Source organism: Apis cerana, linkage group LG2 (genome assembly GCF_029169275.1).
Source record: "Apis cerana isolate GH-2021 linkage group LG2, AcerK_1.0, whole genome shotgun sequence".
Taxonomy (NCBI): Eukaryota; Metazoa; Arthropoda; class Insecta; order Hymenoptera; family Apidae; genus Apis; species Apis cerana.
The window spans coordinates 15,774,017-15,800,000 of record NC_083853.1 but is presented as its reverse complement, the minus strand read 5'-3'; the positions used below and the strand labels follow the sequence as shown (position 1 = coordinate 15,800,000).

Sequence of the window (25,984 nt, the reverse complement as noted above, 5' to 3'; positions counted from 1 at the left end):
GATAAGTCGGGGAGCGCGCGGCTCGATCCGGAACAGTATCGCGTTTATCGATTGAAATTGATCGCATCTCTCGAATCCAAGATCGGAAGATGGTTGGAACTTTGGGAGAGAGAGATTATCCTATATCCGAGAGTTTGTCGGAGTTGTCGTTGTTTCAGCGAGAAATCGATTTGTTGCTCTCGTTGCGGAATGGAATATTTTTGCGAGGAACACGGCGAGGAACACGAAAATTGGTGCGCGCAGTTTCAAATTTTGCAAAGAGTTTTACTTTTTCAGCATAGATACGGTTGGGTCGATCCGAAAATTCCCAACGAATTTCGCCAAATATCCGTTACGCGATCCAATCTCGATCTCGACCACTTATTACTCGAGATATACGGTAATTGCCCGTATTATCGAAAGATGGATACTTACACGTACTCGACGTTATCCCAATTGTGCACGATTCCATTGACAGCTCTTTATTCCGCGCAAACTTGTTGTCCCGAATGGGAGACTAAAATGGAATGGACGATTCATCTGGTTGGCGCGGAATTTCAATTCGAAGGTATAAATTTACGCGTTTGGGAAAAATTGTTCCTTCATTTTTTACCAAATTTAAAGAAGCTCCGTTTGATCTTGATCGGCCCGGAATTACGATTGCCGAGTGGCGTGCCACCGAGACTCTTATCCACGGTTCGATTATGTAAAAAATGTACATCTACCGGTAGAGCCGTTATCGTTACGTTTAAACCCGAGATGCTTTATCACGACGCGGCGGAATATCTCGCTGCGCCCGATCTAATTTGTATTTACAATCCTGGCCTTTACCGAAAGACCGGGTTCGGGGGGAAAGATAGCTGGTACGAAACGATACGCGAGTTTTGCAAAGCATCGGTCCCCGTTACCGTTACCTCTTACACAAAGCACGAAATCCTATGGGAGATAGCTCGTATAAATTCCGTCGCGGATGTACAAATCGTTTTACAACCGCGTCAAAATCCATTTGCATCGGTGAAACCGGATCGAAACTTTGTCAGCGACGATACCGATCCTCTTATCTATAAGAATTACTATCTCACCATTGTAAAAGGTAAATCGAATTTATCGACCAACGAGCACTCGTAGCGTCGAAAGCATCGAGGCATCCCTCCTCTGAAAAATTCTTTATTTTCATTCTTTATTTCGAATGAAACGTCATTTCGATGTGTCGCGAACATTTCCACACACTCTGTGCGTAATACGTACGATTCAATACGATTCGAGGATTCGTACTTCAACTTTGTCCAACGTCGAAAAAACTGATTGCTACATCGATTGCTCTTATCTATTTACCGCACCGTGTCGTTGATTCGACGCTGTCGAATTTCCTCGAATTTTTATAGTAGGCGAGAATTACTACACGGTAATATTTGCAACGTGTGAAAAGACCGATTATAATTACATATAAACCATTCGAATACATATAATCCAGTTGTTGTTTGGATAAGATACATACAAATCGCAAGAGCGAATATTAAATTACAATTATAGGGATTATACAGTTATTACGAGCTAGTTTGCGTATACATATCTATATCACAGACGAAACTGCATTAATCGGATATATGTTCCGACTCGAATGATGGAACGCTTGTAAACGCATTATATCTAGATACTTACGCAGCTTATGCACGTACGTATACCGATGCAAAATATCATTATATTCGACTAATAAACTCGAAATATAACGTATAATAAATTGTACCTAACATTAAAATATAATTCGAAAATTATCGTGAAAATTATGTACATATGTAATTAAGGGTTAAGGTGTATCGTCCATCGCGTTTCAGATCATAACATACGATTAATTACTTAATGTACTCGCATATCTCTTTGCTTGTGCTTGTTTTTGTACTGTTTTTAAAATCGAAGAAACAAAAGGGGATAGACGAAAAAATAGAAGAAAAAGAAGAAGAAAAAGACGAAAAGCGAAATAGAAAGACTCGAGCGTATGTACCGTGTAATTTAACATTATACGTACAAATACGTATACGTAGATAGGTATAAATTATAATTGAATAAGTATGGGAAAGAGGGATTGGAACAAAGAGATATTATTTGGATGAGAAAGAAGGAGAAAGGAAACGTTATGCGAAATTATACGATTAATGAGAAGAAAAATAGTATTGGAGATGCGAATTAATTATACTATGTAAGTCCTCGATGTATAGAATCAATAGCGATTGACCAGCGTTGAGAGAAGCAGCAACATCAAGAGAGATACAATGGATGAATCGGTATTACGATTCACCGAGTTGGCCAGTTGGTAGAAGTAACGATTGTAAACGTTGTCACAATGGGAAGGCCAGTCTTTGAAGCACGCCGCATACGCCACTACGTGAGCGATATAATTTTGTTCAAAAGTACCGCGAATCAAGTGGGAATACGGACCTAGGAAAAAATCGAAATGTTATCGATCGAATGTATCTCTTCGAATAGAATAAATTGGAATATATACGAATGAATAACAGAAGCGAGAATACCTTTTTGATGCGTACGTACCACGAATGCGTGAAAATTTATACGCGAATATATGGATGTAATTATACCGTATCGCTGTATATATCGTAGTATATAGATAAGAAAAAAAAATAAAAGAGAGGATAATAATTCGTTACCTATCGCGTAAACTCCGACATCTTCGCCTCCGTGTGTCTCGTCCTCCAAATATATACCAGCCATTTGAGTGTAATAGGGATCATCGCGTGTCTGATCCAGATCGACGGGCCTCCACGTTTCGTTAACGTTGTTGCTATCGTTTCGTCGATGGTGAAAGAAGCCTGGACCGTTGATATAACTGAGCGTCTCGTAAGCCGGTACGTTCGGTTTGGATGGATCATTGGCGAAACCGAGGATATCGTTTCCTCTCTTCGGATAACCGTTAATGGTGAACGCGTGGGAATGATCGGCAGTTACGATCACCAATGTTTCTTCCAATTTGACCAGTTGAAGAGCGGTCAATATCGCCTCCTCGAGTTCCGATAATTCTCGCAATGCTAACTTTGCGTAATTATGATGATGGGCCATGTCTATTCTTCCGCTCTCGACCTGCGCCACCAAAACCGCGATACATTATTGTAATACTATCGCGTTTTTTTCAAGGGATAGATAATGGAAAGAAACAGGGGAAAAAAGGTGGTAAAAATTGACAAATTGACAAAGATTGAAAGAGAATTTTAAACGAAGAATTTAAACTTACCATTAAAAGGAAACCATTGTTATTTTTTCGGAGCAATTTGATAGCTTGTTTGGTCATGTTGGCCAAACTCGGGGTTTCTTCGGTTTTGACGGCGTGATAGGGAAGGTGATTGGTAGCGAAAATTCCAAGAATTTTCGACGTGTTGGCGATATCGACGGAGAAAAGTTGTTCGGTGTTGGTTACCACTTTCCCGTCAGGATTATTTCCCTCCCAGTATTCGACCAAATTTTTCCCATCGCTCCTGACGCACGTATCGGGATCTATCGGTTCCATCGGTAAACCTAAGAGTTGCGCTCCACCGCCCATGATTACCTGTCGTTTTTAATTTTTAATGTCGTTAACGATCGAAACGCCAACATTCGATTCGTTCGAAGGATCAAAGATATAAAGAAATGTTTAATAGAAACGTGATTGACTTACCTTGAACTTGTTTCCCGGTTCATCCTCCATCAATTGTCTTCCTATATCTTTCACGCAATCTGTGTATCGTTTCGGTATCGAGCTATCGCATTCCCAGTCGCGATTATTCGTGTGAGCGTACAATCCTGCCGGAGTTGCATGGGTGACCCGAGTCGTGGTTACGAATCCTATATTTCATATTTCGTCAACGATTGAATTTTTCCCTCCTCTTTGGATAAAAATAGTATTTTCGGAATCGATCGGATATATTTATTTCGCGTGACGATAATATACGCGTGAAAAGAGGGAAAAAAGAAGAAAAAAAAAGAGGTGTATATCGCGGCCTAGATAAAACGGAAGGTCGTTTCGCAATCGTTCCTCTGCCGTGTCGTTTTTGTGCTCGTCCCGACAAGGTCTATCCGACGTTTAACGTTTAACACCGGTAGTCGACCGTGAGTCGATCGTTGCTGCTACCGAGTCACGTTTGCGCGCGTGCTGCTTTTATCTTTAACGTATCGATCGATCGTTCGATTCGGCCGTTAGTTGTTATCCGTTATTTACTTTTTTATTTCTCTTCCTTCTAAACGATCGCTTACCCGTGTCCATGCCACTTTGTTGAGCCCAATCCGCGACGGTTGTAAGTTTGCTCGCTTGATTGACGTACTTGTCGCATTGATTGAACGAAGATCTCGTATCCAATCCGATAACCTTGTAACGACATTTCACACCGGAAAATAGCGCGGTAGCTGTTCCAGCCGAATCGGGAACTTGCTTGTCCGTGTTGTAAGTCTGTAAGGAAAGAAGAAGAAGAAGAAGAAAAATTTTACGAATAGCGATAAACGAGATTGAAATTGATTCGATACGTATATATATGTACTAGATATTAACGCATATGTATATGGTACGATACCTTGGCGAATCCAGCGTTGGGAAACATTTCGAACGCCAATTTATATTCTTCACCGGTATTACCCTTGATTTGGCCTTTGTAGATTCGACCTGCCGTGATCGTAGAAATTCCCATCCCGTCACCAATGAAAATAATAATATTCTTCGCGCGATTTTCGTTATTTCGATGAGTTAGGATTCTTCGAAGATTGTCTTGACCAGATTTTAGCCAATAGGACATATCTACATAATCGTTTCGATCGTGTAAAATATAAAATGTAAAACGAAGAAGAGAACTTTTATCCGAGAAAAGCGTTGGAAATGGTTAAAGAGTGAGAAACGAGCGATAATACCTTCATAATCGGTCGCGTTTCGAGGTAGAGGGTTGGCAAACTGGAGAAATCCCATTAGAGAACAGATTGATAATAAGAGCAATCGTTTCATGTTGGTGGAACGTGTAAATCTGTAACAAATTATATATATCGTATATCGTATCGCTTATAATCTTCGATGATGCAAAGCGTCGTAAAAATGTTATCTTTTCGGCACGTATGTATATATAACGTATATTAGAATAGCGAGGAAAAAACGGAGAAATAAAAAAAAAGATGATGATGTCTCGATACGCGTTACGCTACTCTTTTATCGCGCGATTTATTTATTATTAAATAAGAAACGTAAGTTGGAGATGCATTTAATGAACGGGAAGGAGAGGCGATGACATTCGGTCCAACTATACGATGAATTTTCTAATCGATCACTGCCCATAATATATGTATATGCATACGTATACGTCTACATAGGTATTTATATGCATGATAAGTAGCCATTGTAAGTAGATTATAGCTATTCTTCGTTCGTTCGTTCGTCCGTTCTTTGTAATTTAAGGTTTCTTTGATTCGCGCGTTCGCCGATTGGATAATGACAGGTTGGAAAGGAAATATAAAAAGCGACGTTTGAAGCGGGAACGTTTATTCTCGGATTACGCGTGTTGGCGCGTGTCGAACAGGTTGATAGAAATGGAAGGGATACGAGAACGACGAACGAGCGACAAACGAGCGATGAAAAGGGGAAACGTTAATATTCGGGTCAGTCAGCGGGACGAGTTGCGATACTCTATCCTAGAGTCGGTGGCAAGGCTATTGTATAGGGTGCACGAGTGATATAATCGTTCGTAATACTCGAATGCGAGTATAGTATAGAATCGCATCGACGAAGGATAGTCGTCGATCGTAAAGTCGTACACGAGCAGGTAAGTAGCAATTTATTCGTGCAACGAATGGGTAATGTGACACTGGTGAAAATTACCTACTTAAATACGTAAATGCGCAAGTGGATCACGAATACGCGAGAAAAGCGCGTATTTCTTCCCTCTGTCCCGTATGAAACACGTAAAATAGATTTTATTCGTATATATAGATCTCACGACGTGGTGTATCGAGTCATCCTTGGCTTGGTTGACGCGGAAGCAGAAGAGGAGTATCGATCGGTGACGGTGAGTCGGTCGGTCGGTCGGTCGGTCGGTTGGTCGGTCGCGTGGCACGATTCGTCCTCGCCCTTGGAGAAGATGGGATCCGGGGTGGTTGTTCGATCCGGGATGACGGCGCGTGATCGATGGTAAAAAGTTAAAAAATCGTTCGATTCGATATTACCCGAGCGAAACGCGATACCGTATTAACGCCAATACAGCGCAACCAAGCAAGTTTGTCACTTTATATAGCGTTTCAAAGGCCCTGGTAGATTGTGTACACGAGGTGGAGAGCGTGCAAGGGACACTGAGAGTACAGATTCTCGAGGAGAGACGTGGTTTGGGGAGAAGGGGAACCCCTCGTGTACCGCTAATCCGAGCGTAATTGAACAGCTCGCTGCCATTATGTCTTACGTCCGCAAAAGATTAATACGAACGCGAATCTCCAACCATAATCTTGCAACTTCCATTTTCCCTTCTTCTCCTTTACCCTTTCTTCCATTTTTTTACTACCCCTCCCCTCCCCGATATCTCTTTTCCCATCTCTCTCTCCCTCTCTCTCTCTCTCTCTCTCTCTCCTCTTCCAATAATCTTCCGACAAATCGTTTCGAAACGAAACACCGCGTCCCGTATCGCTTCCCCCCGATTATACTTGTCCTCGCTAAAATTCGTATCCGTGAACGGCTCGTAACGCCAACCATCCGATCGATCTTTATCATCGATGATTGAGAATCTCGCGAGATCTCGTTGAGAAAAGGAAAGAGAATGAGAAAAAAAAAAATTGAAAAAATTTCAATCGTGATAAAGATCAAGGCCAAACGACGATACGGTATAGTGACATCCGCTTCTTCTTCTTCTTTTTTTTTTTCTTTTTTTTCTTTTTCCCCCATTGTATTTATCGCTCGATCGAGTTTTGCAACCGCACGATCGGATTCGAGTTCGGGAAAACGAAGCGAGCACGAGATCGATGCGTTCGAGCACGAGTGTCGCGCGTCGAAAACAATGTAACGGTGACGTAACGGCGAGAAAGCTCGATCGACCAATCAACTTTTTAAAATTGTCTCGAGCCTCGAGAGGTGAGACAAAAGCTTGATTCTTTATTGGTTGGAGATATGAACGCGCATGTTCGTTCCACGTTCTTGATTCCCACGTTCTGTGCACGTGGCGAGCGAAGAAGAATAAGTAATTTTGAAATTTCTTGCGCCCAACGCGTGATCGCGTTCACGTTTCACCGATATAAAATTATAATCATTGTCTGATAGTGATAATCACGAATACGATCATCTTCGATATCGTTCTCTTTCTTCTTTTATCAAATTTTATTCGATCGATCCCCTTTCCCTCGTCTCGTATGTGCGTTTTCTTCTTTTCTTCTCTTCATCTCCATCTCCTTTTGACTGCTCTTTCCCTTTCCCTCTTTTCTCGCTCGGATATCATTTTATCGCGCGTATTAACAACGAGACGCGATTTAACGATTTACCATGGTATCGAAAAATGTACTTTTTCGAAACATTAAGATAACGTATTTATTTATCGTATTATTATTATTAATATTATTAATCATATATAATGACTTTCTCTTCTACTTCTACTTCTTCTTCTTTTTCTCTTATTTTGATGGCCGAATTTAACACTTGTGAAATTCTTATTTCCGATATTTCGGAAAATAAAGATTCGTTGGAACGGCTTTTTCCCGATTCGTACGTAATTTGTGTATTATAAACGTTACGTATTGAAGATATTAAAGATTCGATATTTTATCGGTTCTTGTATCTTTCGGGGAAATAAGAATACGAAGCTTGAAAATAAATAAAATTTTATTGTTTCCTTTACGATCCACAAGAGAGTTTAAACGAGTTCTATGCAACCTTGTGTCGTTTAAAATAGCCAGTAAAAATCATTCGTTTATAAAAATTTACTTGTTTTTTACCTCATTATTTTTTAACGATCGTAAAATCGTAATGAGATTAAATTAAGGACAACGTACATGTATCTATAACGAAATATGCGTTTATTTTTTTTTAACGATATAATCTAAATCGTTTCATTTATGATAATTAAATATACTGTATGCATCATATATATCCAAGCGATGTACCGTCGATTATACGAATGCACAACGGTATTCGTGATGTAATCCTAAAGATTACTAAATTATATAATTATTATTAAATATTTAATATGAATCGATTATTCAATGTGATTATAAAAAGATGGAAACGATCCTATCGCACATGATTCTATGAATAATTTCTCATACATTATGATATAAGGAATTTTAAAAAATAGCTGAAAAGAAACAATTCGAACCAATCTTTTCTACTTATTTACTTACTTACTTATTTACTTACGATTAGTTTGTAAAAATTTGCATTTTTGTTCGTTCCTTGTTCACGAATATCCATATTTATCCATCCGTATCATTTTATTTAGCTCACGGTTCGCAGTTCGGAAGGATCAATTTGAAATGACGATCGATCTGTAACAACGATAATCTCGACCAATTTTAAATTTTAAAGAAAAGAAAGACGAAAGTTGTTGAAAGGGTATTCGAAAACGACTCGAGATAATGAAAAAATTATATTCGATTGGCTGGAAATGATAATTCCTTCATTGTTTCATAATCTTACCACGAGATATAATCGTACCGTGTCCACGAGATATCCACGAGCAATCCATCCAACGGAACAGTCCTAAATCGTGTTCGTTTCTTTTGATTTTTCAACATTTTTTTCTAAATTCTTACCTTTTCTAAATTCATTCTCGTGTTTAATCGCGTAATTCTACGCGCATATCTCTCTTTTACCGGCCAAATTATAATTTTTATTCTTCGTTTACTTTATTTTTGCTTTTCAAACACGAGCATTGCGAACAAATTTTCTTTAAGTCTTTTATCATTGCGCATTCGAGCGTGCACGTACAGGTGCACGTCAAATTATTCTTTTCAATTCATTCGATTCGTGTAATTTTATACACGCATATTTATCTAGAACAAACGAAGCGGATTTTAGAAATTCTTACATTCGTTGTAAAAGAGAAAGAAGAAGAAGAAAAAGAAAAGAGAGAGAGAGAGAGAAAGAGAAAGAGAAAGAGGAAGAAAAAAGTAGAAACGAAGCGTAAAATAAACGATTAAACGGTCTTTCTGTAACATTTCTTTATATATTCTATAGTTTCTCGCGATCGCCGCTTAGAATTATCGCGATTCCATTCTAGAGCGGTTCTCGCGGATAACAGTGAGCGAGAATAATACGTATTAACGAGGTAAGACGCAATTGTTACATAGGTATTAAAATACAATGATCACAGAGCGACGGAAACGATAGTTCGATATTCGCGTGCGATATGTCTCTGTTTATTTATAAAAATGTACAGATCATTTTTCGACGACGCAAATTACTGGTTGTTTCCATCGCAAAATACTTTAGAAAATTCGATCCGCAGATTTTTATGTACATTGACCATTTTTCGCAAAATCACTACTTTCTATATCGTTTGCACCATTTGTTTTCAAATTTCGTTTCGAATCGATTGTTGCTTAAAATTAAAATCGATCATTTCCTTAGATCTAGATGTGTAAATTTTAATTGGCACATATTCACCATTATGAATAGATATATGTATATGTATGTCTTTTCACATCGGAAGTTTTTGTATAAAAATATCATTGAAATTATCCGCTCGAATCAAACGTCATCGGATCAAATTATTATTCGGTTCGAATTATTAGCTCATCGAGATGAACCGACGTTCGAAACGACGTTCGCATCTTTGCATCTTCGCGAGAAGAGACAGAAAAAGAAAAAGAAACAGGGAGAGAGAGAGAGAGAGAGAAGAAAAAAGAAGTAACGAAACAAAGATGTGGAAAGAATTTTAAATAAATGGTTGAAATATGCTCGATCGATTATACGAAGCAAGATGAGCGTAATTTGCGAATGAAAGGAAACTCGCGAGATTTGAACGGAACGTCCAAAATATTTTGGACAAGTGAACGCGATATGCAATTTCAAAAATATTTTAAGATTTTTTTGTTTGTTCGTTCGTTCGACGACTCGCGACCTGCGCGAGTTTTTCCCCCACAACAAGTGCGTTACGCGCGCACTTTATTCGACATTCCCGTGGTAACGGGAACGGTAATCGCGAATTAACGATAAAAGTTAAAAGACGCGCGGCGAGTCGGTGAGGTTTCGAGAGAGGAACGACCCTATCGTACAAATATTATATGCACCAGTATCGTTCTGCGTATAAAACGTATAGTTCGTAATACGTATGTAAGTAAGGGGTAACGGCCAGCCGTTGAAGGAAGATAACGATAAAAGAAGAACGTAACGCTTGTATCGGTGATGATCGCAACGCGACGCAACCAACTTATTTGCCTCTCTCTCGAGCGGGGTCGCTACGTATCATTCGCATCACTCTCGTTGCTAGCTCGTTCCGATAAATAACATTCGAATACGATTCGAATTCCATTCGATTTGATCCGTTTCAATCGTGTTACGCTACAATATCCATGTCGGAGGAAGAATTGGGCGTGGTCGGTGCCAAACTGCCGAGGGTGTCCTCGTCCGGCAGCCCATGTTGACAACCAGTTTGCGTTGGACTCAACGGCGGTAGATGAGGCGAGGAGAGCATAGGATCGCCGCTGTGAATCGGACCATTCCCATCGTCCTCCATCAGATCTTCCAGTTGAGACATGCTCAAACTCGTCGCTTCTTCGGTAACCAATTCTGGAATCTGTTCGAACACGAACGAATATAAATATGTATATGTATATATCGTGTTACGTCGTTATACGATCATCGACTACAATCTATCTATTTTTCGAGAAGCGAGTATGGAAAATGGAAAACTAAAAAATGTAAATCCGAGATAGGATGGATATCGAGAGGAATACGATATAGATTGGCGAAACGATATTGAAAAAGAGATCGTAATAATAGGAAGTACGATTTTCTCGTTATCTATGCGGAACGATCTTTCCTCGTGGTGGAGAGGAAGAGGTGGAAGGAAGAGGAAAGAAAAAAACACGATAAATGACGATAAACACGATTGGGAAAATAAACGGGAGCAATAAGTGGTTGGAAATAGTGGGAGTAAGGGAGAAGAAGAATTGTCGGCGATATCGAGTATAAAATTGTCTATTTATGCGTGTAAGGTTGGAAAGAGAGGAAGAGAGAAGATAGAACGACGAATAAAGGAACGATATCGTAGTAGTTACATAGTAGTCTGGTGATCGGAACAGATGCGAATTACGAAACCAGTCTCGGGAACGAAGCGAACGTTTATTCGGATCAAGGATCGTGAAACTATACATCGGTGTAGGTATATCGGCGTTGATCGGGATAACCTTGACGAAAAATTCATAGGAATCGTGTAATGTGGTTAGTACACGAGAATACGTACGTTTCGCCGTTATGTAAAAACGGAAGCACGTACGTACATAGCTTAAATCGAGGAGTAGTATCTCTCTCGGGGAGTAGTGGAAAAGAAAAAGAGGAAAAAAAAAAAAATAAGGAATTAGGTTGGATTACCTTGCGATGCTCGAGTTTGTTTCGAGCAAAGGCGTTTAACATGCTACCGGAAGTGGAGGCCCAATTGAAATCAGAAACCGGAAGGCCATGCGCTTTTGCTTGCAATTCCAACTCTTGAACTCGTAAAAGGAGTCGACGATTCTGATGTTCCAATTGCTTGTGCCTGACTTCGTTCTGTTTCATTCTTGTCAACTCGTTTTTCAACAATTTTATGTATTCCACCGAAGACTTGAGTATCGTGCCTTTATTCGGCCTAACGTCTCGAACGATTTCGTAATACCTGAAACAAAGCAGCGATGAATCGGTGTTATCGTTTATACGCGCGTGTATAAGCATTCGTTCTCTTTTTTAAGGGGAAATTTCTTTCCCCTTCACGCGCCTTAGGCTACGTGATACACGCACGCGCAGAGCGTTTCAAAACGTCGAGCAAAATACAAAATCGTGGCCCTACAAAGGCGCTCGGAAAGGTTCGCCAAATGTAGGGAGCTAATAAATTGAAAACAGGATGTCTATGCGTATCGATTTTTAATTTTCGATTCGAAAACGAAAGTAATTATCGATCTCGCGTCTTGGAAACTAAACTATAAAATATAAATAACTTCGATTCGTGTGAATTTCGTAAGAGAATATGAAAGCAAATACGATATATAATCTTTACTCGAGTCGTAAGATACGCCGGTGGACGAAAAGAAAAACGGGGTCGTATGGGCATGTTTGCCATGTAATTAGACTCGTTTTGTTATCGAGTCGCGACACCGTAACTTGGTCTACTATCGAGTCGTAGATACTCGCTTCTTTCTTTCGCGCGATACGATTCGTACACGTACAATCTTTTACCGATGTTGAAAAGAGGAGAGAATCGTTCATTCATCCTCGTCGTTTTCCTCGTTTTGCAAACGTATGTTTATATTTGTTTAAAAAAAAAAAAAAAAACATAACGCAATAAAACGCAACGTTTACAAAGCGTTTACATTATGGAATAAAAAGAGAGAAGGAAAAGATACGAGAAAGAAAATAATTGTATTCGGAAGATACTCGATATCGCGTTATCGTCGCATTATCGTCGGATTGAATACGTACAACGAGACGAAGAAGAGGTAGGAAACGAAACACGTAAAAGGATACTTACGGATCGTTAGTTTTAGGTAAAAGAGTGCCGAGCTCTTTGATTCTGTCGTTGATGTTGAACCGTCGTCGTCTCTCGACTGAAAATAATAATAATAATAATAATAATAATAATTAGCGATAATTAGCGATCGTACAAACGTCGACATATCTTCGAATATTTTTACGTTATCGTTGTTGAATAAAGAAATAAAGATGTATAAAAAATATATCGAGGAGATCGAGAAAAAAGAAAGGAATCTTGATGTTAAATCGATTCGATTTCGATTTATTTCGTGCACCATTCTATCCGAATAGCGATGAAATAAAGAGATGAATACGAATAAATTATTACATGGTTTTTCGCATGCTGTTACTAATTGACAGTAACAGGGTAGCGCAGCGACGATATTGACGCAACGCGTCGATCTTGCTTACTTACTCATATTATGATTATCTTTCTTTTGTCGATCTTTGGCAAGCGCATGTATCTCCGCCTCCGTAAGTAACAAAGGTTCCGGTTTGATTTGCAACTCGGGAATATTGGTCAGACTTCCTGATTGGCTGTCCTTTAAATTATCACCTAGAGAGTTGGCTTCGAACGACAATATGTCGTCTAAAAGATCCTCCGCCTGAAATCGGACAAAATCAGATGTGACTAAAGCGAAGCGATCGCATGGTCCATCCTCGTTCTAAACGATAAATCGATATCCTATCGAGGATATCGACGAAACAACGTTACTCGTATATACGTGAAACAACGGAAAGCGAGAAATGAAATGAAGAGACAACAAAACTATCTATCTCATCGATCATAATCGTGATCGCTTCGATTCTTTTCGCTCTCTTGATATTAACTTCATTTTATTCGATATATATATATGTATATATATTATAGCATGCGAATAACGCTACCGGTTTCTTCTTATCGAATTTTTATCAATTTCGTTGATTTTTTTGAAGAAAAGTATCGAACACAATACGATACTAAACGATGATAAAAACGATGATATATATTTAGGGGATAACGACGAATTATTTTTGGCGCAAAAACGTAGAATAGAAAAAAAAGATTGGGAGAAAAAAAGAGAAGTTTCGTTGAAAGAAAGAAAGAAAGAAAGAAAGAAAGAAAGAGAGAAAGAAAGAAAGAGAGAAAATTTCGTAAGGTGAAAAATCGTAGTGTTATCGTGGATTCGTGATAACGCGAACGAAATACCACCGAAATCTACGAAATATCACGACATATGTAACACGTAGTATGCGAGAGAATAAAAGAACGGTAAGGTGATTCGGTCGATTCTCGCTTCTCGTCGCGATTTTTTATCAAACGCGCTACGCGCTTCGATTCTCTCATTTTCGTTAAAACGATAAGGAAAACGATAAATATCCTCTGTTCAAGCTCATTGTATATCGATATCGATACGCGATCAATTCGTAAATCCGAATCGAACGAGTTGAATTGAAACGCGGATTTTCTCTCGAATATTGTCTCGATTTTTGTCGAAACGGTTACTATGTATGTATTTTTTGTTCCGACTCAGTTCGTTACATCCGTTGAACTGTTCGGTTCGAGATATACATGTACGTGTTGTGAAATGTAAATGCTAATAATCGAATAACGCGATGCAATTAACGGGAGCGAAAAACCGCGTGGAAAAAGAAAAATATATATATATGTAGGCGAAAAATATATATGAGATGTAGAGAGAGAGAGAGAGAGAGAGAGAGAGGAAGAGAGAATCGATAAACGGATACATGTTGGATCACTATCGGAGATGATATTTAAACGAATGGAATAAAACTCACCTTACACCTGCGGGTAATTATATTGAATACTGGCATGTTGTCGTCGCTTGAAAGAAAATCCGATGATGAAAAAGTAAGAAGAACCGTGTGTATTCATATGTAGTCAGACTGAGAGAGACATGTGCGCGGGTGGGCACGTCTGCTGCATGCATGCACGTGGTTAGGAGCGCGAGTTCGTGGTATGCGAGTATTTTCGATTCGAATATGCAAACGTAAAGAAGAATGGCAACGAATGGAAAAATGTTATTAGTCCTTAACTTCTTCTTTCAACGTTAAAAAAGCATATTTACGATATGATCGCAATCGTTGGAATTATTTCGATAATCGTTGGAACCGTTCTCTCGGTGGAAATTATCTCGTCTAAAATTTAAACAATAGACATCTACTATCGTCGTTATCGCGATCGTTCATGTCATCGTCATCACCATCATCCTTGTCACCGTTTTCATTGTCACAGCCACTGTCGCCATCTTCGACGTCATCGCAATAGCAGTTTTAGTTCTCGCTGCCCGTTTCGTAATTATCATCGTTCGTAAGTGATGCGATTAATCTTCTTTTTTTTTTCTTCTCTTTTCCTGTTTTCTTTCTTTTTTCAAAAATTATCATCCACGGAATATCTCGTTAACCTCGTGTCGACGATCTTCTTCTTTTTCTTCTTCTTCTTCTTCTTTCTCCTCGATGCGATGCGATGAAGGTACGTAAAATATAATTGGAACAGGTGAACAGGCGGAGCAAAGAAGGATACGAAGAGGAGAACGAGAGAGGAGAGAAGATGAATACGAGTGGACCGGTGACGATCGAACAGGATCGAAGAGCGAGGACGAATCGTTGAGCTTACTTTTGATCAATTCTCAATGGTGGAATTGTTGGTAGGTGAAGAACAACGTTTGCGATGAAACGAACGTGAAAGCGAATAGGAATACGAATAGGAACGTGGAGGAAAAGGCAAATAACGATCGATCGAGGAACGCGTGCATTTTCGAGCACCGCGTGGCGTCGCGCCGCGCCGTTCCACGTTTCTTGCAACAACCTTGCGTTTTCTCTTCGTATCGCCACTTCGTCGCGACTCGGCTACCTGCGATTAAGCGCACCTCAAGGTTGCGGTTACCCAATATCGTGTCTCACGCGCGAAGCGAGGAGAAACGGGAAGAAAGTAAGAATCGGGATAAAAGGGATATTCCTCGGGATAGGGAAGGAAAGAAGGAACGAAGAATGGAACGAATGGAAGAAAAGTGTGGCGAACAAATGGAAGATAATCGAATATCGGGAAGAGGTGAAACGGTTGGGAAATGTGTCACGCGTTAAAAAGAATCCATTGTCCGAAAAACGGTCGGCTTATCGCCTTCAAATTGTTCGAAGCGATAAATTTAAAAATAGTACTCATCGTAATAGCAAGCATTACTTTGTCTTTTTCTTCGCTTCTAAAAAATCGAATCGATCGATTAATCCGCAAATACGCTTTTTTACCGTGTCAACATGAACAACACGAGTTGTGCGTTGATGGTCCGTTCAGAACGGTTGAAATAAATAATATCGCGTCGGTGTTAATCGGAGCGAGATCTTTCAGCGAATTCGTCGGATCGCAGTTTTTCCTCTTGTCGTCAAATGTCGTTATCGGGTGTTGCCTCTCGACAAATCCGATGGATGAAAATATTCCGCATTGGATAATCCGTCGTGGTTCTCTCTCATCCCCTAGTTGACTCGTTGCGAAAACGAAATGTGAAATTACGCTGCGTCCGAGGCGATAGAAGGAACGAGAGCAAAGAGAAGACGGGAAATCGTGTCGCGAAACGAACATCGAACCACCAACGACGCTCCACGAAGGTTTGCTCTCGCGCGCGAACCTCCCGAACCTCCACCGTCGATCGGCTCGCTTCGGTACTGCTCGCTACTACTCGCTACTGCTCGAATGCCCGCCACGCGCCACCGACGCTCAACCATGCCCCACGCCTGTTGCGCTATCGGCTATCGTTAACTTACCGTTTCTATCCGATATCCCCTACTATTCCACTCCACAACTATTGTATCCACTACATAACCATATTGTAGTATACGCATTTTCGTCTCTGTCGCTCGAATCGAATCGTCGTATCCCGGATCCCCTTGTCCCATTTTCATCTTCCATCGTTCTTTCCTTCTTCTATCCATTCTCTCCCTCTCTCTCTCCCTCTCTCCCTTCCTCTCCCCCCCCCTCTCTCTCTCTCGCAATTCTTCCATCTTTTTTTCTTAATCCATCTTAAAAATACTTTTTAGTCGATTCGATGCATCTCTTCCATTCTTCTTCTCCTTTCATTCGTTAAGCGATATTATATATTCTTTGCTCGAATATTTCGTTGTAAACGTTGACGAACGAATTTGCGTTGCGTCAAATTTCTCTCATCGTCCAATTCTATTATTTATTCTACTCTCGTCGTCTCGGTTGTACGACGCGTCTTAGGTATTGAATCGTGGTAACGGATTTGGTTTCTCCGTTAACCCAGTTGTTTGATGTGCTCGTGGAATATTGCATGCAACAGACAGCCGAGCGTAGCTAAAAAAATAGCAATGTAAAAAAATTTTAACCGATCAAGCTGATGAAAAGTGTACGAAATTTTATATTTTTCTTTCTTGCTTGAAAATCGATGCGGCGGAAATATAATATATCTATACGGGATATTTTACGCCAAAAACGAGTACAGTGATATTTTTAAAATATGAAGAAATCGAAATCGAAACAAATCGCAGGATTATCGTTATTAATGTAAATTATTATTGCAAATACCAACGAATTTTTTAACGAGATACGAGAAATTTTGCACGATAGAAAAATTCACACGTCGCACGTAAAGAAGGATTACAAGAATTATCTATGTCGTGTATAAAAAAATCTATTCTTCTTATAGAGATACAACATGGTATAACGTCGAAAACTACGCTATGTATGTTTCTGGCCGACTTTCGATGCCAGACGAATAACAAAGAAAAAGAAAGCGAGCGTACGATCGATTCAACCTTCGGGATGTCAAGTATACTTACGAATATGATCGCTTCTATTTCGCATTCAACCTTACTCTTCAAATTGTGTTATGTGCATCTAGTTTTTTCTTTTTTTATCCTAATGACATACGCGCATACTATACAGGCAGGCTATCGATGATTACTCAAAATCTATCGAGCAAGCGGATTCTTCGTTGGTTTCTTTTTATATTTGGATTCCATATATTTTCATTCTGTTTCGATTTTATGCGAAAATCGAACACTCCCAGATTTTTCCTTTTTCCCCTTTTTCGATTATTCGAATGGAATATGTATTAGCCAGCGTACGTGAAACATATGTAGGATGAATGGAGGAAATTCAAATTGGAGATTAGCAGATAAATTACCTCGGAATTGCTGGTCGCGACACTGGAAAGACCTGGTGACATAGCACCAGTCGTAGGATCTGGACTAGCCGCAACCTGATTACCAAGCGGCAATACCGTGGGACCGTGTGGATACGAAGCCAGATGAGGATGCTGCGGCTTTGGATGATGTACCGTTGGACCCGGTGGTGCGCTCTGTACTATCATCGGTGCGGATGTCGGCACACCTTCCACCGAATTTCTACCGAGAACGTTTCCGTCTCCAGCGCTGATCGTTCCGTTACCGCGAAACGATTCGTGAAGGTATTGCCGCACTTGATTCTTCTGCTTTTGAACGACATGATAACGCGTCGGATTTTCCAATAATGTCCGTACCTGTATCAAAAATTATATGACTAATTTCATTCGTCCATTCTCTCTTTCTTTATCTTATTTATAACGTGGTTTATAGATCAGTATTTTTGCGCAAAAAGAAAAATACCGCTACCACACCGTTTTGTGTTACTTTTGAATTTGGATTTTTAAAAGTTTATATATAACCCTTTATACGATATATATTATTATACGATATATATTAATTATTATTTTATTATTCTCATCGTTCTCAATATATATTTGGTAAGAAAGTAGAGATCTAAAAAGAAGAGATAAATACGCATAAATAATTGGATGTATCGTTCGTGTACATTTGTATGTACATGAAAAATATTTAAAAAGATGGAGTTAAGTTTGGGATAACGAAAAACGGCAGTAAAAAAAAAAGGATGCGTGACACGCGATAACAAGATAAAATAAACATACTTGCAAGACTTGTGGTGGTACGTCTACGCCGATAGTCGAGAGTGAGGTAGAAGGTACTGGCCTGGGAGGAGCAGCCGTTGGTCTCTGTTGCTGTAAATTTTGACGAAATTCAGCTTCTCGCCTTTCCTGCTCTTGCAGCTGTTCTCGCATCAGCTGAAGTTTCAGTTGCGTACGCGAGGTGGGTGTTGCAGTCTTAAACGTTGGTGGACTGAAAACCATCGAAGACAAATTGATTTTATGCAAAAAAAACTTTATTTTTCTTTTTCGGATTGGTATATACGATATATTTTAATTATATATTCTAACTAACTTCGACGATAGATCATTTCCTTCTGATTAGTACGAGAAAAGACTTGAAATTTAAAAAAATCTAATTCATTTTGCTCTATTATACATATATATGTATATTATAAACTAACGAGAGTGATATACAAAAATATTGTATCTTACTATACAAAATTAAAAAAAAATCTAATCTAATTTGTAATTCATTAAAATTCAAATCTATGACTCAAGATGAAAATGAGCATGCAAAATAAGAGCATGTGAAGTATTCGTATTCGTGTTCGTTTGTGTTATTAAAATTTTTTTTAGAAAAAATTATCGTTTACATCGCGATATTCGAGATAGATATAGACATTGTCGTTCAAATTCTAATGAAATGTTTTGTGCAAGAGATAAACGCGTACGAATCGCATGGCGATTTGACAGTTTATCAAGGAGGAGTGGTAGTAACGAGTCGCCTAAAAGGTATTCTCAATTTTGGAGCAAGGCCAAATTATAGCCATAAGAAAACCAAAATAGAGAGATTGTGCAATTTGGATCGAGATTCGATTCTTGTCCTCCGAGTCGCGATCTTTTCTTCCGGATAACACATCAAAAACGTAACGTATGAAACGTTCTCGCTATTCTCTATCTTGATCAAAACGATCAAGATCTCGTCCATTTTGTATATTTGTCGCACAACTGTCACAAGTTATATAATCATCTTCGGCGAAAAAATAATCAAGTTACTCTATATTCGTTCGTTTCTCCTTTCCTCAAATTCTAAATCTTCTTCTTACGCTCTTTTTTATCTTTCTTTTCTATCCTTTTAATCGTGTCCGCTTCACGATACAAAATATACGATACAAATTCTCAAAGACGACGACCATTAACGAATAACAAATTGAACGATATTATAACGAAACTTATTACACGTATTTATCGACGAGTGATGTAAAATTATTATATATAAAAGGAAATAGTTTTCGAAAAGGAAATAGTTCCGATTAATCTCTTTGTTTTCTTTCAACAAACAAATCACTTTAAAATAAAAAGAAAAAAAAATTAGATGAATAGAAAAAATAAGGAAAATATCGAAACATAAAAAGCGAGGAAACGACGAGAATCGTATATACGATGTATCGCCAGATTCGCGAAATACATTTACGTGTAAGAACCAAGGACGCATTTATATTTAGATGCAATGTTTACGGTCGAGAAGAAGGTAGATGTGGCGGTAAACGGAAACGGACACATACTTTAAGCTTTCGTTAAAAGAGAAGGATAATTTCACGAGAAAGATCTCGTTAGTTTGCATAATTATATATAATAAAGTAAAAAAACAATATGTATAGCGATGAAAAATGATATATATATATATATATATATATATATATATATATATATATATATATGGAATGAGCGAAAAAAATGAAAGAAAAAAAAGAAAAGAATATATATATATATATATATATATGATAAAATTGAAAAGTTGGTTTAATGATAAGTTGGTTAATGATAAAAAATTGAAGATGAAGAAACGTGAATCGGTTAAATCTCGAACCGTTTTAATAATTCTGTACCAGCCTTGCGGGCGAGTTGATCGTAACGGTCGAGCAAACGCAACGTGACCATTGTTCCGAGAGTTGGCGTGCACTAGGGACGACGTAGGCATTCCGTCGACGATCGACGGATCCATGTCGAGGATCATGCGTAAATCCTCGTCGATACCGATATGCACGCGCACTCGTTGTTCTTGTTCTTGTTGTTCTTGACGTTCAATTTCTTCCTCCTTCTGCCGATGTTCCGAAATAGACGAACAGTTAATCGTACGAATGGCGGATTTGACGGCGGTTCCGATGTGCGAACACGTGCACGAGCAGTTTGAATCTTGAACGTAATGTCGCGACAAAGGAACAGAATTTGATGTTTCTTGTTTGTTCAAAAACGGTAATGATACCGATACCGATGCCGATGCCGACGTCGACGCAGACGTCGACGCCGGCACAGGCACCGTATCCGATTTCGATCCCAATTCCGGGGCTGTGGAATGTGAAACTGGTAATGATCCACCAATATTTCCCCAATTCGACAACGTCTTTGTCGTTGTTGTTTTCGTTAACGTAGTCGTTATCGTTGTCGTTCTTGCTGCAGATATCGTTGTAATTATGGTTCCGATTTTGTTCTCGATAACAGCACCACCGATATTGTTCAATGGTCGCCCAACGTCGTTTATTCGATCCAATCGCGACACTAAATCCTCGAATTCGATGATTTGCCGCACTGTGTCGGTTATCTCTTGCATGTCCTCCGAAGGAGGTGAAAAAGCTTTACGGCCGAACCAGCCCAGAAGTCGTGGCACTACTAAACCAGATGTCGCATCTTTTTGTTGTCACGGACATTGTCGACGACGAGAGCTGTCAGCTACGAAAAACCGACGCTCGTTGCTCTAAACCTGGATCCGTTATTCTTCTCTCTTTTCCACCCTTTCTATTTCTCTCACGCGCCATTTTCGCGCATTCGCATATCCGCGCCAAATCTCGTTCGTCACTTAACCACCAATTATCAAATAGACGTCAACACTTGAGAATCAAGATTTTTAGAAATAAAAACATGGCAAATTGATTATCTTGTTATTTTCTTCATTCTTTTTTTTCTTTTTTTATAATTTTCGAAATTTTGCAACCAATTGATTCGAAAAAGATCTCATTTGATTAAAAAACACGTATCCTTCTCAATATTGACATACGTAAGCAATGACATACATATATCCACGTGACACGTGAAATAATTTACGGTATAAGAAAAATTATTTACGAAATAACATTAGAACATTAGACATAACTTTTGCGTAATGCCAAGAATGTGGATTATTATGGAAATATTACGATTTTTCTTTCGAAATCGAAATTAAGATCGAAGAAAGTGCAAGTGAAACGATGGTGGATAGAACCGAGACCGAATCAAGCCGAACGTGAACCGAGATAAATCGATGTATAACGAAATTAGCCGAAACAAGCCGAAGCAAGCTAAGAGCGCACGTATGACGGAAACGAGTGAAGACTGCACATCGTAATCTAAAGAAATTACAAACGGTTAATCAATACCGAGATACAAGTTTAAAATTGTTCGGACTATTTTTTTATTTAACATCGATTTCATTTATTTATCGCGATATATAGATTTTAAACGTACAACGATACAACATACCTGTCAATATTCGGGGCTCGGCTCTTTAATTCATAATACATGATGTCTTGTAGCGGTGTCGACAAAAAGGATAAAGCCTGTTCCCAATCATCATTGTGGTTATTCCTATCTTCGTTTTCTAGTTTATTACCACAACACGACTCATCGATACCAATTATCCCATTTTGTTTGTCCTGACATCGACGATTGCACAAATTCGCTTCGCGATGCTCCAAATCAGCGGTAATAGCTGCCAGATCGAAACCCATGTCGATTCCAGATTCCTCCATTCTCGTATATATACTTTTACTATTTATTAAAGATAATAAAAGAAAAATGCAACGCGACGCGACGCGACGCGGCGCGAATTGTAGCGTCGCGACGCCACTTGTCGCGAATAAACTATGATTCTTGATATTTTTCTCGGCGAAACGATCGCGATTACAAGACAACGATGTTCTCGAGTTTTGCTTTCTAGTGTGGCGCCTCCCCACTGGTAGAAGCTAGGACGCGCGTGTCGAGCGATAATCGGAGCGAGAGACGGGAGAGACGGGCCGCCTCGCGAGAACTTGTACGAAAACTGTTAACCGATTGGTGATGAGCGGGGGATGCGTTTGTTACTCTTGACTATCCACGCTATCCGATGCTCGATGCTCGATACTTTCGATGCTCTATACTAGATCTCGGCTTAATGCCCAACCATTCAACGAGGGGACAAGAGAGATGAGTAGATCACGAGTTTCTCACTAACATCCGCGATCCCCCTCCTCCCCCATGTTTGTTATATGTCCATTCTTTGCAACAGCATCACCAATACTAATATGTACTCCCAGCGAAAGCGAACAAACGAGAAACACTAATAAATTTGACCGATGATCCTACACGCAAGCGCACAATCACTGAAACGATTTAACGAACCGTATACAAAAAATTAATCGGATAAATTTAGAAATATCATGATGTTTATTGTAGATTAATACCATAATGAAATGAATCGTAAACGAGATTTACGGTACGAAGGATTATTTATAAGAAAATAACGGATAAATTAACAAATTAATCGTCGGTCAATGTACGAGTATGCATGGCCCGATTATTTCTTTCTAAAAGTACCACGATTTCTTGCAAGTACAGCCATCTCACGACAAACTCTTCAATCTTTCGTGTTGATCATTATTCGTAACTTCATCGACATTGCATTCTTATCCTCTTTGCTTTCCTTAATTTTTAACTTAACACATTTACTCGATGCAATCGATTTAAAACCGGAAGAATGAATGATAATTTTCTAACTTTTTTTTTTTTTTTTGCTTTTTTAGAAACACAGAAAGATATAAGTTGTTTTTATTGCTTTTTGATTTTTTTTATGGTGAAACGATAAACGATATCGTAATGTCAAGTGCGGAAAAAATTATTACGCGATATTTTGAGAATATATCTATATTGTGTGTATATTTGAAATGATGCAATTATTATAACTTATGCTTACGTAGGTACAAAATTTTAAAAAAATTGCTGACATCGTAACCACCATCGTTCGACACATCGAATGAGAACAATAGCAAGGTCCGTACCTTGTTCGTATCGAAATAACGAATACTCGAATCAGTTGATCGAATCGTCGAAGAAACAACGATTCGCGTGCGATCGAATCGATTTTTAATTCGCTCGAATCTATGATGTATATTCGATTTTGCGTTTTCCCAATTCTCTTTTTAGTCACATGGAGCATCGATGGTATTCAAGTGTTCGGAAAACAAAATCGTTTTCCTCAAGAAATATCGAAAAAATTGGACGAGTATTGGAATTCATACAAGGTACTACGTGTACATACATCTCATATACGATGTATCTATTATTTCATATATCAAATATAATCGATTGATATTGATATAAATATGGGATATAAATCTGTATTGTAATATATATATATTTATCGAAATAATTTTCATTAATTTTAATATAATTTATTGTATAAATCAGGCCCGTTATAATAAAAGTTACTCCGGAGATCTCGAGTCTAGTCGAAGAACGACTTGGGAAGAAAATCTAATAACGATCTATAAACATAATATGATGGCAGCTGCAGGCCATCACAGTTATACACTGAAAGACAATCATATCGCCGATCTTGGAACTAGACAATATATTCGAGAAATGGTAATACATATATGTATATTTAATATAATGATTAAAAAAAATTTAACATGCACAAGATTCGATAACGATCGAATTAATATACGTATTTTGATATAATATTTCATAAAGTCGGACTCATACACTCGATATTTTTATTAAATTAATCACGAAAAAGAAAAATTATTATTTATCGTTTAGACAATAGAATTTTCTCTTTATTTACAGGTGAAATTGATTCCAAGTCGGAAACGACGTATATCGAAAGATACATTGGTTGGTGTAAGTTTATCCGATCACCAACGTATCCCACGAGAACTCGATTGGCGCGAGATCGGATTTAAGACACAACCAGAAAATCAAAGGGATTGCGGAAGTTGTTACGCGTATTCCATAGCCGGCAGCATCGAGGGACAAATCTTTAAAAAAACAGGCATGTTGCTTCCATTGAGCGAACAACAATTAGTCGATTGCAGTACAACTACGGGTAATTTAGGATGTTCCGGAGGATCTTTGAGAAACACGTTGAGATATCTTGAGAAAGCAAAAGGTTTAATGGCTAAGACGTATTATCCATACAAGGCGAAAGTACGTACGTTTCCTTCTTTTTATTTTTCATACAAAAATATCGATAGACAATATTTAAGGCAATATGTATAGGATGATGGATGTATATTTAGTGCGATTTAAGATTACATTCGTCAAATTATATATCTATATGTACATAATCGAAGGAAAAATAATTGTATCGTTTATAATTACGTTTACATTTTTGGAAAAATAGCAAGGTCCGTGCCGTTTTAAGGAAGATTTGAGCGTAGTTAACATTACTTCATGGGCAGTATTACCGGCACGCGACGAGAAAGTTTTGGAAGTTGCAGTAGCGACCATAGGTCCAATAGCTGCTTCGATAAATGCTAGTCCAAAAACATTTCAACTTTATCAGTGAGTATAATTTTTTTCTTCTTTTTTGTGAAACGAATGAATTTCTTTGCAAGAAAACAAAACAAACATTTCACTTGAAATTTCTTTACTAATTATACGTACGAATTATAGCACGTTAGTAAAAAATGAAATGTAAAATGAAAATAGAGAGAAGTTGGAAAAAAATGAATGAGAGATAGATGCGTAGCGAGGTATATTTATATTTATGTATAAAGAATAATAAGACGAGATGAAAAAAATCATGGAAGAAAAGGAACAAAGCACTTTTGACACGCAAATGATTCGTGACTTGGATGAGTGTTTACGCGAAAGTTAAGAATACGAAAACTCGTATCATCCCCCTCTGGTAGATATATTCGAAGAAATTGGTCCACTTGTACGATAACCTTTGGTGCATTGTTTACGCGATGATGAGCCTGAAACGGCAACGAACCGAAAGTCAGTGAACTTGCGTTTCGGAACTAAAAGGAAGTTTTACATTCGCGATCCTCGATATTTCGCCGTTTTAACCACTAGTATCAACGAATCGAAAACGATTTAATGTGCAATGTTTTTCCTTCTCTTTCTATTCTTCCTTCTCTCTGTACTTTTTTTTTTCTCAAGCCATCATCACCAAACTTTTAATATCTTCGATCGATTTTGGTTCACAGCAAAGGAATCTACGATGACGAGGTTTGTAGTTCGGACATGGTGAATCACGCTATGTTGATCGTTGGATATACGCCAACCGAATGGATCTTGAAGAATTGGTGGGGCGATGGATGGGGAGAAAATGGATACATGCGTTTGGCAAAAAATAAAAATCGATGCGGCATTGCGAATTATGCGGCATACGCAAAAGTTTAACTCGATGTACATAAACTGGAGAAAAAAAAAAAAAAAGAAAGAAAAA

General features: G+C 38.6%; 4 protein-coding genes across 8 annotated transcripts in view; 2 read left to right on the top strand and 2 right to left on the bottom strand.

Moving 5' to 3' along the window:
* Positions 1-2,635, top strand: part of LOC107992483 (uncharacterized) — a 14,212-nt gene extending 11,577 nt beyond the window's left edge. For both annotated transcript variants that reach the window (XM_062071754.1, XM_017048386.3), the window contains exon 2: positions 1-2,635. This exon is cut by the window's left edge and continues 516 nt beyond it. In XM_062071754.1, coding sequence (XP_061927738.1) covers positions 1-1,107 — 1,107 coding nt within the window. In that variant the 3' untranslated portion in view covers positions 1,108-2,635.
* LOC107992482 (alkaline phosphatase 4) lies at positions 1,391-6,229 on the bottom strand. The gene is made up of 8 exons (XM_028664159.2): positions 5,937-6,229; positions 4,864-4,973; positions 4,533-4,753; positions 4,219-4,411; positions 3,644-3,810; positions 3,224-3,535; positions 2,643-3,072; positions 1,391-2,415 (listed from the first exon to the last, which is right to left on the bottom strand). Exons 1-8 carry the CDS (start codon positions 5,954-5,956, stop codon positions 2,198-2,200), a joined length of 1,671 nt encoding a protein of 556 aa, XP_028519960.1. The 5' UTR covers positions 5,957-6,229; the 3' UTR covers positions 1,391-2,197.
* On the top strand, positions 4,973-25,984 carry LOC107992484 (procathepsin L). Of its 2 annotated transcripts, XM_017048387.2 has the most exons (6): positions 4,973-5,762; positions 23,731-23,828; positions 23,995-24,171; positions 24,376-24,735; positions 24,932-25,092; positions 25,743-25,984. In XM_017048387.2, the coding sequence occupies exons 3-6, from the start codon at positions 24,085-24,087 to the stop codon at positions 25,936-25,938; spliced, it is 804 nt and encodes a 267-aa protein (XP_016903876.1). In that variant the 5' UTR covers positions 4,973-5,762; positions 23,731-23,828; positions 23,995-24,084; the 3' UTR covers positions 25,939-25,984. The 2 variants fall into 2 exon arrangements, with proteins under 2 accessions (XP_016903876.1, XP_061927742.1); XM_062071758.1 differs by lacking the exon at positions 4,973-5,762 and having other exon boundaries at positions 23,251-23,828.
* Positions 9,118-23,126, bottom strand: LOC107992460 (microphthalmia-associated transcription factor). 3 transcript variants are annotated; one of them, XM_062071749.1, is made up of 7 exons: positions 22,033-23,126; positions 18,559-18,766; positions 17,779-18,132; positions 13,053-13,242; positions 12,636-12,711; positions 11,507-11,786; positions 9,118-10,709 (listed from the first exon to the last, which is right to left on the bottom strand). In XM_062071749.1, the coding sequence occupies exons 1-7, from the start codon at positions 22,299-22,301 to the stop codon at positions 10,470-10,472; spliced, it is 1,617 nt and encodes a 538-aa protein (XP_061927733.1). In that variant the 5' UTR covers positions 22,302-23,126; the 3' UTR covers positions 9,118-10,469. The 3 variants fall into 3 exon arrangements, with proteins under 3 accessions (XP_061927733.1, XP_061927732.1, XP_061927734.1); XM_062071748.1 differs by lacking the exon at positions 22,033-23,126 and adding an exon at positions 20,406-21,992; XM_062071750.1 differs by lacking the exon at positions 22,033-23,126 and adding an exon at positions 20,387-21,297.